Genomic DNA, 14816 nt, shown 5'->3' on the forward strand with positions numbered 1-14816 from the left:
TTAGATAAAATAAAACAAGTTTATTAAGCACAGAGATTTCAAGTGAGTCCAAGAAATGAGGCATAAAAGTCAGGAATAGTTACAAAGAAAAGAAAATATGAAATGTTTACTAGTGCCTAACTTACCAAAACTGTATCAGATTCAACCAAAGTTTCTCACCACATGCTTTCAGCAGCCTTCCAGACCAAACCGAGTAGGTCAGGCTCACTTCCTCAGTGTCCAGCGAATACTTCCTTTCTCACTTCAGGAATAGTGAATTAGATGAGGAGGTTGGGCAGAGGGTAATTGTCAACAAACACCAGTTTCACTGCGCACACACACACACACACACACACACACACACACAAACCAACGACACAATATTTCCATTGGTAATCAAATTGTGCCTCTAGACAAGGAACAAAAATTGTTGCAGGAGAACTTATTAGAGTCCCACCTTAATGTGTATAAAACTTGTGGTAATACCGGTGTCACTGGGGCTGCTTTCAGGATAATTACGTTGGATAATTCTCCATCAAAGTTATAAAAAGATCAATAGAATTCAACCAAGCCTAACTTGAGTAACGATTGGCTCCAGTTGGCACTAGGACGTGCTTTGTTGGTGGGAGGGTGGACAGTGGCCGGTCTCTCTGCATCTTGGAGGTGGCAACATAAGGGGGCAGGGGTGAATCTGGAGCAGCCCAGAGGGAGGCAAAGCCGGGGGCGTTGGCACATGGGGCTATTGTTTGGGGGCATCGGAAGCAGGGGGGTTTCCAGCGGCAGCGCTCTGGGTCGGGCCAGGCCCCTCACCCTCCACACCATCCTCCATCATCTGCTTGTACTGGCGCTTGAAGAAGCCGAACTGGAAGGAGACAAAGAGGGGAGATGGTGAGAACCAGACGGAGACAGGCTCATGGCCGTGGAGGAGGAGGGATGGGCTGTGGGAACCTCCAAAAGAAAGACCTTTGTCCCTCCCCCACCAGCTGGGAGAGCCACAGGCCCCGCCCCCAGGGTGATGGGCTATGGGGGAGGGGTCCAAGCCCTGCCCCACTCACCTTGTAGAGGGCTGCGGTGATGAGAGCCAGCAGGACCAGGCCCCCCACACTGCTGCCCACGATGATGGGCAGGTAGTTATAGACTTCGTAGCGCTCCACCACCGTCTGCACCTGGGGGAGAGGAGCCGTGAGATGGGGATCCAGGACTCCTGGCCCCACCACCCACCCCTGCTCTAATACACCAGACCCCCTTCCTCCCCGAGCAGGGACAGGACCTAGAAGTCCTGGCTCCCAGCTCTAACCACTAGCCGATGCTCTCTCTATCCCGGGCGCTGTCACTCTGGTACCTGGCGCTGGACGAATCCCTCCTTCTGGGTGTATTTCTTCTCCTCGTATTCAATCCGGGCCTTGCTCACCAGACTCACTTTCTGCTGCTGAGTCTGGAACAGAGAAATTCACCGTCCCTGACCAGAAACGACACAAACCAGCCCAGAGCATCATCCCAGAGGGACCCAGAACAATTTACAGGCCGTTCACACAGGGGCAATTCCCTGCCCGGCACTGAGATGCAGCCACCTCTGGGGTGAGGCATGGGGGATGTTCATACGGGGCGGGGGGGATCTCTCGCCTGGTGCTGGGAGGCAGAGGCAGCTCTCGTACCTGGGAGACCCACTGGAAGCTGACGTTCCCTTTGATCATGAACTCCAGCGGCTGCTGCATTTCCAGGGAGGCGATTTTGCACAGGATCTTCTTACAGGTGGCCACGGAGCAGTCCTGGGGGGTGGAAGGATATCACCGGGTGAGGCAGGGGGTGTGCTCCCAGCCCAGCCCCATACTCGCTGTCTGTGTTAGTGCCAAGGGGAAAGGGGCTGCTGGGACCAGCACCAGCCTGTACTCACCAGCAGGGGGCGCTCGCTCATCTGCTTCACAAAGTCCTCTGAACCAGGAGTTTCAGCCTCACTGGTGCACTGAGCCAGCTGGGGCTGGGGAGGGAGAGACACGGTGTTAATGGTGGTGGGAATGGGTCATGGGACCTTCCCCTCTAGGGGGCACCAGCACCAATCCATCCCCAGGGCAGGGGACTGGCTGGCTCAGGGGGGTGGGGAAGGGGACACAGGACTTTTTCCCACTAGGAGGCGCTGGCTCCAATCCAGTCCCAGGGCAGGGAATATGCTGGCTCAGGGGCTGGGGCAGGGGTCTTTCCCCCCTAGGCAGCCTGTCCCAGCAGGGGGCACTGTAGGGCAGAGCAGGTGTCACTGGGCCCATCTCACACACACACAAGGGCAGGGAGAGGCAGGTACCTTGGAGGGGACGACCTCAGAGGCGTCCCACACCCGGACCCCACTCAGCTCCACAGGGAACTGGAACGTGACCGAGATGGGGACGCTTCGCTGCCGCAGGTTCTTGACCTGAAAGAAACACCCACCATAGGGCACTGCAGGAAGAGAACCCAGGAGCTCTGATCCCCAGCCCCCACTTTTAACCCTCAGACCCCACTCTCCTGGGGGATCTGGGAAATGACCCAGGAATCCTGGCTCCCTGCCCACCCCTACCCTTACCCCTCCATGCTCTAACCCACTAGATCCCATTCAACCACTTCCACTCCCTCTCTCTTGCCCATCACACTGTGCCGCCAGCCTCACCTCGTACCGATGTGTCACTGGCACACTTGTCCCTGCCTCCTTGGAGAAGTTGACGTACTTGGTCGACTCCTCAAGGCTGGGGGAGGAAAAGGATGGAAGGAATGAGAGAGACAGGAGTGTGATGGATGGGGCTGGAGAGTGGCGGTGGGGTGTCATGTCCAGAAGGGGGCGTTGTGCTACAGGGAAGGGCTCAGTAGGGGGCGCATTCCCCTTGCAGTCAGTGCAGGCACCTATGATCCCGTGCGGCGCTAGGGGGCGCTGTGCTGCAGGGAACAGGGGGTCCAGCAGGGGGCGCTCCCCCCTCTGTCTCCGCAGTGACCTACCTGGTGAGGATGATGAAGATGCCGTACTTGACCGGCAGCTCCGCCCGGTGACTCATGCGCTCGGTGGTGGGGACGCCATTGTCACTGCAGGGAGGGGAGGGCAAAGGAGAGAGATGTGAGGAGACTCAGGCAGGTAACTGTGCAGGAAGACTGCACTATAGGCCTGCTCTGCTCCATGCATGGCCCCCACCCCACCCCCTGGCCCTCCACAGCCCCCTCACCTGCTGACGTTGGCTGTGATCTGCAGCCTGTCCCCCAGGTCGGCCTCAGAGGAGACGTCGAAGGTGGCGACGAAGACGGCCTGGAAAATACAGGTGGGGTGAGAGTCAGGGCCTGGGGAACTGCCAGAGACAGGGCAGGCACAGGGGATCAGGGGGACTGTTGTATGAACTTAGATGGAATAAATGGGCCTAGAGAGACGAAGGTGTTAACATGACCCTGTCCCGGCCCAACAGCATTAACTGGGTTTAGGGTTTGGGATTCACAGACCTTGGTTGGTTCCGTACCGTGGCAACACCCCATTCACCATCCTTTTATTACAGACACAGAAGAAATCAGCTAAGGCCTTTGCAATGTAATGTGTTCAATGAGACTTTTATTCTTCCCCCTCCTCCCTGCCCTGCGCCTGTCGCTGGAGCGAGCCTTTTATCCCTCCCCCCCCACTGTCTGACCGATAACTGGACGCAATAACTGGCCGCTGGGGGAGAAGAGGAGGTTAGTGGAGGGGCTGGAGCTGGCCTGGGCGCTGTGGTTGAAGTCCAGGCCCGGTTCCCAGCAGACAACGAGGCAAAGGCCCCAGTGGGGAGAGCAAAGAGCAGCACAGAGAGAAAATACAGCTTCTGCTGCGGCTGCTGCCTCTCGCTGGCAGCCCCCCCGCCGGAGAGACCCCAGATCGTCCGCGCCGAGAGCTGGCAAGCGGTACCAGCCTCGGGCTGGCGCGGACACTGGATTTAGCCGCCGTCCTGGGCACAGGCTCATCACAGCAGCGAGCACAACACACAGGCTTGGCCGGCTCAGCCAGACGCTCCTTAGACAGAGGGGAGCAGTGGGAAGAGAAGAAATAAGGTGGGGAAGGGACGCAGCCCAATGGGCAGGGGTGGAGAGACAGTCTCCCATCCCCGGTGGTGTCTGGATCTCACTGGGGGCAGGGGCAGGTGGCATAGGCACCCACCGGCAGCTCCCCTTGGCCCCGCCCCACCCCACTGCTCCAGCTCACCTCCGCCTCCTCCGCCAGGGCTCTGCTGCGTCCTGCTTCTCCCCCCTCCCAGTGCTTGCACTGTGACACAGCTGATTCGTGGGGCAGGGAGGGAGGGGGGAGGAGGGGGAACACGGCGCGCTGGGGGAAGAGATGGGGCTAGGGGGGGATTTGGGGAAGGGATCTAATAGGGGCAGGGAGGGATGGAGTTAGGGCGGGGACTTTGGGGATGGGGTTGGAATGAGGGCAGGGCCGGGGCGGAGATGGGGTGGAGTTGGGGCGGGGCTAAGGGCAGGGAAAGGGTGGGGGGGTGCGCACCCACCACCGCCGAGAAAATTGGCGCCTATGGCAGGTGGGTCCCTCTCCCTGGGCCTGGCCCAGTCGGGTCAGGACACCTCTCAGGATCAGGATGACGAAGGCCCAATGGTGTCACGCTGGGTCCGAGGGGACGGGTGTGGGGGAAGCCATGACAATGACGTTGGCTCCTTCCCTTTCCCTTGTCTTTTACTGAGCCACGGCTCTGTTTGCACTGACTCGCCGGGCTCTCCGGGCGCTTTCCCCAGCACATCTCTTGTCATGGGCTGGGCTGACCCCAGGGAACTGCCCCTCTCTGCTCCCAGCTGGGCTCACCCCTGGGGAATTCACAGGCCAGGGCCCGTCCCTACCTCAGCCCTGCTCCAGAAGATGGGGTGGTTGATGTGGCAGGTGCTGGTCCTTTGAGTCTGCTCCTCGGAGCCCACGGCCGAGCTGCACTTAACGGCCATGGCTCTCCTGTTGGACTGACCATGAGAGACCAGCCAGTGAGAGATGCAGCCCACAGCACCCCCTGCCGAGCCCCCCGCCTGCTCCCTGCAGCACAGCGCCCCCTGCTGAGCCCCCTGCCCGCTCCCTGCAGCACAGCGCCCCCTGCTGAGCCTGCCCGGTGTACACTGGGGTACCTGGAGCAGCAGGACCCGGCGGTAGGACAGCGCGGCCGGGTAGAAGAACTGCACCCTGGTACTGTAGGAATTCTCCCCACGGTTCTGGATGGAGACGGTGGTGTTGAGTTCAGGGGTGACCCCCACCACCAGGGTGCTCAAGCTAAGGAGGGGGAGAGAAAGGGGTGAGCTTCTGCAGGGCAGTGCGCTGGCCGGTCTGTGAACTACTTCTAGCAGTGTCCAGCCGGGGACCCCAGCCCTGAGAGCTTCCTATAACAGTGCCCAGCTGGGAACTCCACTGCTGTGAGCTTCCCATAACAGTGCACAGCCAGGGAACCCAGTGGTGAATCTTCCCCCCAGCAGGGTCCCCGACAGGATCCATCAGCAGTGGAAATCTGGCAAAATCTCCAGCTGGATGTTGAAGATCTGAGGCATGATCAAGCTGGACAGGTCCCACCATGGTAGGTGTTTGGGGGAGGAGGATTCAGTGACTTACCCAGAGAAATTGAAGGAGATTTCTAACTGGTCATCGCAGCGGCCATCTGTGCCACAGTCCTTCTGAAACGGGAGCTGCGGAGAGACCCAGGAGAGCAGGATCAGCGTGGGTAGGGAAGGGGCTGCAGCACCACCTGCTAGAGCAACAACGCAGGGACCCAGGGACCCTGCACTGGGGGACAGCTACACCCATCTGTAACATCCTGCATCTTTGGGGAGCACCGGGTAACCCCCATATTCCTCATGTATATATATATAAATGTGATCTTGTATATAAAGCAGGCCGTGTGAGGTATCAGGGGAAAGGTTATGATCTGCTGAAAGTCATTTTTTTATCCATATATGTATGTATATTGTTAATGCATATGAAGTTTTAAAAATTGTGTTGTATGGTTGTTAGTAAAACATGCGGTAGGTTTGGAAAGCACCCAGATACTAGCTCTCCAGAGACAATGACAAGGGAGGTAACCAACACCCGGGTGGGTGCTGAACAGACATCACCAACCATTAAAAAGAGGAACAGGAGTACTTGTGGCACCTTAGAGACTAACAAATTTATTAGAGCATAAGCTTTCGTGGACTACAGGGATTTGGCTGTAGTCCACGAAAGCTTATGCTCTAATAAATTTGTTAGTCTCTAAGGTGCCACAAGTACTCCTGTTCTTTTTGCGGATACAGACTAACACGGCTGCTACTCTGAAACCTATCACCAACCATTGTCAAGCAAGGGAGCTACAATGCAGTGACTCACCTGCATAAGGCCTCACCAGGGGTATTTCTCCACCTTGTGACTCAACAATGCTCACCCAACATGCCTGGACTTGTGTTCTCCACGCACATGGGACTAAGGGTATAGAACAGAACACAGGGGCCCCATGCTGGGCCTTTCTCCTGCCCCAACCTACGCTGCAAGCAACAAGGATGCTCAGAAGACTGAAGACTCCAACTGAGGGGACTGGTCCAGGCTTCAAGGGTGAAACCTGTGTACTATGAACTGCAGTATCCAGTGGGGTGAGAAAAACTGCTTAATCTAGATGTTGCCCAGTCAAATAGAGTTGGGAGTATAGACTCCGTGCTTATATTTTCTTTTCCTTTGATAACTAACTCTGACATTTTGCCTATCACTTAAAATCACTTAAAATCTCTCTTTTGTAGTCAATGAATTTGTTTAGCTGTTTATCTTTACCAGTGAATTTGCCTGCAGTGTTTGGTAAATCTGCTCAGGTTACAAAGGCTGGGGTATGTCCACTTTCCATTGATGAAGTGGTGAACCAATTAATACAATTTCATTGCTCATCTTGAGCAGTGCGAGATGGTATATTCCTGAGGTGCAAGGCTGGGAGCTGGAGGGATTTGGCTGGTGCCTTCTCTGTGTGTGTGATTCGTGAGTGGCTCTGGGAGTGTTCGTGCCATCTAGCTGGGTGTGGGGCTCCACATGCGGTTGTGCTGAGTGATCACAGTGCCTGGAGGAGTTTGCTGCTTGTCACTAGCAAAGCATTGTGAGAGACAGCCCAGGCTGGAGGGCTAAGTGGGCACAACAGTCCCAGGCTGCACCCCCAGAATACCGTCACACCATCATCAGCCCTGCACCTGCCCCCCCCACATACAATCCCTCTTCCTCCTCCCCCTCTGGCAAGCAGCAGCATCACACTTCTAGTGGTGCCAGGGTAGGGGGACTGGTTGGCTCAGGGCGATGGGGAACAGGGCATGGGGACTTCCCCCTCTAGGGGGCCCCGGCCAAAATACATTTTGATTTTTGATGAACATTTTTCAATATTTTTTTTTAAGACATGGATATTTTGGGAGTTTTGAGGAGAAGTTGGAATGTTCCCACGGATGAGAGATGGGTTGCACTGTGTAAAGGGGTTTAGGAGGCTGCTGCTGCCTCTGAATTTTCCAGACTCTTGCTTTCAAACGGTCACTGGTTCGATCCCTGCAGCAGAACCACCTCAGGGCCTGGCTCTGGCTCCTTACCGAGCCTGTAGACACCGGCGCAGAGTCCTCGCTCAGGATGGGTTTGAGGTTGCTAGCAGTAGAGATGGGCTCCCCTGTCAGGCTGTAGTTGAGGCGCAAGGTGATGGGGGTCACAGTGTCCTCCGGGCAGAGCTGTGGAGACAGAGAGACAAGTCGGGCCCCTGAAGGGTAACAGGAGCTGGGGGCTGGGTTGGACTCGGAAAGAGGTTTGTTCTCTGGGTGTTTTGGGAGCAAGGGGCAGACACAGTGGGAGGGGAAGGAGCCGGGACCCCCCACACTCACAGGTAACGTTATCCGATACGTTTCACATTTCTTCTCAATGCGGAGCCGCAGCTCCCTGCTCAGGACGGGGCCGGTGGCGTCGAAGGCGGCTCGGATCTTCGTCCGCCCGGGGTCCAGGGCCAGGCTGTACTGGATGGTGCTGGAGATCCTGTCGCCTACGGGGGAGGGGAAATGAGGGACAGAGAGAGACACAGTGGGAACCTCAAGGGGAAATGGGACACGAGGCCTTTCCCCTCTAGGGGGCGCTGGCTCCAAGCCAACCCCAGGCCAGGGGGGGGAGGGGAGCGGAGGATGGGTTTGGTCTGACCTAGGCTGTCCATGGTGCTCTTAGTGATGGTGAAGCAGACCTCTGCCCTGCTGGCCTCCGTGTTAAGCTGCTCCTGCTCCTGGCAGTCGAAGGCCGAGGTGGGGATCGTGGGGGGCTGGAAGCTGATGGAGATCTTGACTTTGAGCACAGGCCGGGACCTGCCATGGGGGGAACAGAACCATCACCCAGCTGCTCTCTGCAATGGGGCCAGCCCCCCTCCCTCCCCTGAGCCTCCCACCCAGCCTGGATGTGCTCACAGCACCCCAGGGAGTCTTTGCCTTTTAAACCTTTGTAACTGTGTAACTCATCAAACAGGGAAGGAGACTTCTCTAATGCAAAGGCTGGCTTCCTACAGAAGGGGAAGGAGAAGGCCATTGAGACCAAATGAGCCATTGTGAGACATGGAAGAACAGAGACTTGGTTAATTGCATTTCTCACCCCCTCTAGGAAGAGCAACCCTACGCACGAACTTGTCCCATCTGCGTGGGCTCTGGGGAGAAGGGGATACAAATCCTTGACAAAGAGAAACTTGTTGTCTTTGTGCCACTTGGACTCTAAAAGAGCAAGAATCAGTAGGCATAAGCAAAAGACCCCCAGCTGCTTAGTTTGGGTTACCCTAAAGGACATATGGAGTTTGCTTATTACAGAAGATTCTCTTATCTTTTGGAATCGAAGACAGTAACTCATTTGCATGTGTAGGTTACCTGCTTAAACAGTATAAATAACTCTCGTTTCTTTTTCTTAGTTACCAGATCTTTAGCTAGTTTATTACAGGATTGGCTACCAGCATGGTCTTAGGTTTGAGATCTGACATACAATTGCTCTGGGGTAAGTGACCAGTCCTTTGGGGCAAGGAGTACCCTGAATATTGTTGTGGTTTTTGGTGTAAGGGACCATCTATCACAAAGGCAAGCTTATCTGGGTGGCAAAATAGACCAGAGTGCCTGGAGGGGCTCTCTGGGACGCCATGGTGAGGTTGTTATAGTGCCTGAGGAGTTCATACTTCTAACTTGGGTGGTGAAATCTAATTATAGAGCACACAGCCAATTTGGGGTTTCTGCCCTTACTGTTTTCCAGCAGCAGGCAGCGCACACACACACATACATACACACATACATACACACATACATACACACATACATACCATGTACTGTCGCTGTCTGTGATTGCCATGTGGAGCAGTGCAATGACACAGAGTAACTCACCTCAGCAGCAGGACCTGCCCTTGTGCTCCCACCGCGATGTCTGGCAGCCCATCGCCAGTCAGCTCTGTCCCGCCACTGACGGCCCGGCCAAAGTAGTGCAGCCTGCTGGGAAACAGTGACCCCTCGATGCGCTGTGGGGCAGAGAGAGTAGTAAGGGGTGGGGAAGGGCAGCTGTACTGTATAATGGGTAGTAGGGGCAGAGGAGGGCGAGGGATGGGAAGGAGGCGGCTGTACTGTATAATGGGCACTAGGGGGCAGCAGAGGGTGAGGGGTGGGGAAGGGGCGGCTGTACTGTATAATGGACACTAGGGGGCAGTGGAGGGTGAGGGATGGGAAAGGGGTGGCTGTACTGTATAATGGGCACTAGGGGCAGAGGAGGGTGAGGGATGGGGAAGGGGCGGCTGTACTGTATAATAGGCAGTAGGGGGCAGAGGAGGGTGAGGGATGGGGAAGGGGCGGCTGTACTGTATAATAGGCAGTAGGGGGCAGAGGAGGGTGAGGGATGGGGAAGGGGCGGCTGTACTCTATAATGGGCACTAGGGGCAGCGGAGGAGGGATGGGAAGGAGGTGGCTAAACGTTAATATGCACTAGAGGGCCATGGGGCCCCATGGTGTCTCTTCGGGGCTCACCTGTCTGTACTGGGGACTGAGGCCTCTTTTTTCCCCATGGAAGATGTACAAGGCCCCGCGATTGTCATTCTCCATGGGAGCCCCGATGGCCACGTCCATCTGTCTGTCCCCGCTGATGTCCCCGATTTCAGACATGCTGGCCCCAAAGTGCCCGAACACCTGCCCTGTCTGCCCCTGCAGTATCTCGGTGCAGATCTTTTGCATCGTCCCCTGCTGGCCCCATCCAAAGAGACAAAGGGTGAAAGGATCAGCGCCCCCTACAGAGACTCTTCCCTGCTCCCTGCAGCACAGCACCCCCTAGTGCCACACTGGGGTATTGTTCAGCATTGACTGCAAGGAAAGAGCATCTTCTACTAAGCCCCCCACCCTGGTCTCTGCAGCACAGCGCCCCTTAGCCCTGGACTGGAGCATGGGGTCATCTCTGCCTAGCAAGCCATTTAATGGGATCCCAGCCTTAAATCTGTCCAGCTACATCATAAACCCCAATTCTTCCCCTCTCCTACCTGCTGGTTAATCTGGCAGATATAGACGCGCCCTCCATTCAGGGGTGTATAGTACATGGGGGCTCCGATCAGAACCAGGTCCGTGTTCCCATCTCTGTTGAGGTCCACAGCGCACAGTGTGCCCCCGAAATACGAGCCGACCTGGAAGGGCAGATAAGTCACTCCTTCCTTTTAGTCACTTCCTCCTTCTCCCACTGGGACCCTCACACACACACACACACACACACCCTGCTGGGAGCAGGATTAAATTCCCACGTTCATTCCGTCCTCACCATCACCCTCCTTTTACACACAGCAGGTAGTACTGTTCCACTGAACGTATAGGCTGTTAGGTCTTGGAGAAATGCTGATTGTTCACTGTGGTTCAGTTCTTTTTAGCTGCTGTGTTTGTACAAGTGAAGTTTATTCATTGAGTCTACTTGGCTGAAATGGTCTTTCCAGTTCTGTTTGCCTGAGTGCACAGGAAGCTGTATGTGAGAGAGGTGCTTCCTGCTAGCTGTGGTGCCATTATTTAAACTACCATGTTTGCACAAGTTAAATGTTTCCCCTCTCTGTCTGCATCACTCTTGAGTCTCATCTAACTGAACATATAGGCTATGAGACTGTCAGCTCTTTGTAGTCTGTGTTTGTACAGTGCCTAGCACAATGGGGTCCTGGTCTGTAACTTGAGCTGGTCTGTAGTGTTCCTAGGCACTACCTCAAAACAAATAAATGATCCTCCTCATGCTGATTGTTAGCTGTGGTGCAGATGTCTACACCAGTAGCATTTATCCATTGCTGCCTACATCTGAGATATGAACACAAACTGTTACATGTTGTGGAAATATTGCAAACTTCCTCTCCTCCCTCTCACTTTCTGCCCATCATTCCCCATGCCCTCCCCTTACCTGCTCTCCCAGCACCTCGGTTTCCTCCCGCCATCCTCCACGCTTGGAATCTTGCCTGAATAGAATGACTTTGCCAATGTGATTGTGGCGAGGGGCCCCAACCACATAGCTGCTTTGCCCCCGGGATCTGATGACCTGAACTGAATAACCTGCAAGAGACAGAGACACGCAAGGGTGAGAGGGGGGAGCAGGCATTTCCAGACACAGGGCCTCACACAGCCTTACAGCAAAGGCTTGATCATGAGCCCTGCTGAGCCTGCATGGGGGGTAGGTGTCAGGAGCCCCCCTTGCTCCCGTGTGGGAGATCAGCATCACTGGACCTTGCACAGGAGGATGTTAAACTAACAACTCAAGGAGAGAGTGCTAAGGTGGCAAATGGGGTCAGCACTGGCTGACAGGGAATGAGATTCCCACCCCACTCCATGCAGCACAGCACCCACTAGTACCTCACTGGGGCATTGGAGCCTGCACTCACTGTGAGAGGAGAGCGCCCCCTAGTGAGACCCAGGCCCCACACCCCTGAAGCACAGCATCCCTAGTGTCCCATTGGGGGCACCCCTGCTTCGCATGCCGTCTGATGGGATCCAAGCCCCAGATTTAAAGATATTACTTCAGCTCAAGAAGTCAGGGATGTATTGTACTGAGGTGGCAAAGAAAAGACATTTTTGAATGCTTCTATCATGATGCTAGCACTCTGGGTAATCAGCAAGAGGGCACTGGAAATTCTCATTCACGAGAAAAAAAATCTCAGGTGGCATAGTCATTACTGGAACCTGGTGGGACAATTTTTATGGCTGCAACGCGAAATTCCCTGGTTCCAACCCAGAGTGGGTAAAAGCAGGGCCGGCTTTAGGCCAATTCCCCCGATTCCCCAGAATTGGGCCCCCGCAGGTAAGAGGGCCTCGCGCCTTAGGCTCACCCGGTGGTGGTCCACTCCAGCGGCATTTTGGCGGGGGGGGGGGGGCGCTCTGAGGTCTTCGGCGGCATTTCGGCGGGGGGGGGGGGGAGAGGTCCTTCAGTGCCGCGGAAGACGCGGAGCGGTCCTCCCACTGCTGAAGTGCCGCTGAAGACCCAGACCGCGGAATTGGGCCCCACAGGTCCTAAAGCCGGCCCTGGGTAAAAGGGATGAAGGGTGGCACTCGATATGAAAGACTGGACATGACAGACACCCCAGCCTGGTTCAGAGTACAGATAACTCAGAACAGCAGGAGCAGGAAGCATGGGTGAGGGGTGAACCCCCGCTTCAGGTAGACTAGCTTGTCCCCCACTTTCACCAAGGAGCCACCCTGCCCACCTGCCAGAGCTCCAAGTGCCTGTCCTGCTTGCCCCAGCCAGCTCCCCTGAGCACCAGGCCAGCCCCAGCGCTGGGCCGAGTCGCCGGCCTCTCACCAGCACCAGGCTAGCCCCAGCGCCAGGCCGAGCCGCGCCCCCCCTCCACACAGAGCGGGTCCTGGAAGCAGCCATCAGCATTGACTCTGAAAAGTATTTAGGGGTCACAAGGGAACATGAGCTCCCACAGCAATGCTGTAGCCAAAAGAACTAATGCGACCCTTGGATGTATAAAGAGGAGAGTAACGAGTAGGAGCAGAGAGGTGATTCCCCCATATACCAATACTGGAACACGGTGTCCCAGTCTGTTGTCCACATTTCAAGAACGATCTTGAAAAATTGGAGAGGGTGCAGAGAAGAGCCATAAAAATGATTCAGGGGCTGGTGAAAATGTCTGACAGTGAGAGAGTTAAAGGGCTCAGTCTGTTGAGTTTGTCAGAAAGAAGGAAAGGTGATTGGATTTTAGTGTAAACAAACTTTCATGGGAGAAAACACTGGGTACCAAAGGGCTCTCTGATCTCTCAGAGAAAGGCAAAACAAGTAACCGGTGGCTGGAAGTTGAAGCCAGACAAATTCCAATCAGAAATGAGGCACCAATTTTTAACAAACTCCCCAGGGCTATGGTGAAGCCTAAATGGTCATGTAAAAATAAGGTTGTCAGTTATAATAGCAAGAATGAATGACAGAATAAATGCTACAAAGATAAAATATTGACAAATCTTAATGTAAGTGCAGTAATAAGAACATAAGAACGGCCCTACTAGGTCAGACCAAAGGTCCACCTAGCCCAGTATCTTGTCTTCTGACAGTGGCCAGTGCCTGGAGCCCCAGAGGGAATGAACAGAACAGGTAATCATCAAGTGATCATAGAATCATAGAATATCAGGGTTGGAAGGGACCTCAGGAGGTCATCTAGTCCAACCCCCTGCTCAAAGCAGGACCAATTCCCAACTAAATCATCCCAGCCAGGGCTTTGTCAAGCCTGACCTTAAAAACCTCTAAGGAAGGAGATTCCACCACCTCCCTAGGTAACCCATTCCAATGCTTCACCACCCTCCTAGTGAAAAAGTTTTTCCTAATATCCAACCTAAACCTCCCCCACTGCAACTTGAGACCATTGCTCCTTGTTCTGTCATCAGGAACCACTGAGAACAGTCTAGATCCATCCCTTGTCACCCATTCTCAGCTTTTGGCAATCAGAGGCTAGGGACACTAATAGCCATTGCTGGACCTAACCTCCATGAATGTATCTAGTTTTTTTTTTAACCCTGTTATAGTCTTGGCCTTCACAACATCCTCTGGCAAGGAGTTCCACAGGTTGACTGTGCGTTGTGTGAAGAAATACTTCCTTTTATTTGTTTTAAACCTGCTGCCTATTAATTTCATTTGGTGACCCCTAGTTCTTGTGTTATGAGAAGTAGTAAACAGCACTTCCCTATCTACTTTCTCTATACCAGTCATGATTTTTTAGACCTCAGTCATATCTCCCCTTAGCCATCTCTTTTCCAAGCTGAAAACTTCCAGTCTTATTAATCTATCATACGGAAACCGTTCCATACCCCTAATAATTTTTGTTGCCCCTTTCTGAACCTTTTCCAATTCCAATGTATCTTTTTTTGAGATGGGGCGAGCACATCTGCACACAGTATTCAAGATGTGGGCGTACCATGGATTTATAGAGTGGCAACATGATGTTTTCTGTCCTATTATCTATCCCTTTCTTAATTATTCCCAGCATTCTGTTTGCTTTTTTGACTGCTGCTGCACATTGAGTGGATGTTTTCAGAGAACTATCCACAATGACTCCAAGATCTCTTTCTTGAGTGGTAACAGCTAATTTAGACCCTATCATTTTATATGTATAGTTGGGATTATGCTTTCCAATGTGCATTACTTCGTATTTATCAACATTAAAATGATAATAAAATATGAAAAGTTACAATGAGGAAACGACAACAGTCATTACAATAATTACAGTGATACGATGAGAATAGTTATTACAATAAAAAGCGACTGCAGCTCATCTGTCAAGAAGGAACATAAAAGCTTTTATAAACGGATAGATTTCACTTGTTAGTGAGATACATCTGCTTCTGGGAGGGGCGGGGGAATCTTACAGGGGGGGTGATCTCACTGGGGTCCCACTGCTGGT

At 54.0% G+C, this 14816-nt stretch overlaps 1 protein-coding gene across 5 annotated transcripts in view; it reads right to left on the reverse strand.

Annotated features, from left to right (window-relative positions):
* Positions 1-14816, reverse strand: part of LOC101948023 (integrin alpha-D-like) — a 28277-nt gene continuing 13461 nt past the window's right edge. For 4 of the 5 annotated variants that reach the window (XM_065594241.1, XM_065594238.1, XM_065594242.1 and 1 more), the window contains 19 exons: positions 11336-11484; positions 10449-10589; positions 9946-10158; positions 9316-9446; positions 8111-8268; positions 7804-7958; positions 7522-7653; positions 5549-5622; positions 5074-5215; positions 4801-4914; positions 3162-3241; positions 2941-3024; positions 2618-2693; positions 2276-2383; positions 1874-1957; positions 1635-1748; positions 1322-1414; positions 1035-1145; positions 1-841 (listed from right to left, as the gene is read on the reverse strand). In XM_065594241.1, the coding sequence (XP_065450313.1) occupies positions 719-841; positions 1035-1145; positions 1322-1414; positions 1635-1748; positions 1874-1957; positions 2276-2383; positions 2618-2693; positions 2941-3024; positions 3162-3241; positions 4801-4914; positions 5074-5215; positions 5549-5622; positions 7522-7653; positions 7804-7958; positions 8111-8268; positions 9316-9446; positions 9946-10158; positions 10449-10589; positions 11336-11484 (2282 nt within the window). In that variant the 3' untranslated portion in view covers positions 1-718. The remainder of the gene's footprint in view (positions 842-1034; positions 1146-1321; positions 1415-1634; positions 1749-1873; positions 1958-2275; positions 2384-2617; positions 2694-2940; positions 3025-3161; positions 3242-4800; positions 4915-5073; positions 5216-5548; positions 5623-7521; positions 7654-7803; positions 7959-8110; positions 8269-9315; positions 9447-9945; positions 10159-10448; positions 10590-11335; positions 11485-14816) is intronic. The other variant, XM_065594239.1, reaches the window with a different exon arrangement.

This window comes from Chrysemys picta, chromosome 4 (genome assembly GCF_011386835.1).
Source record: "Chrysemys picta bellii isolate R12L10 chromosome 4, ASM1138683v2, whole genome shotgun sequence".
Lineage (NCBI taxonomy): Eukaryota > Metazoa > Chordata > Testudines > Emydidae > Chrysemys > Chrysemys picta.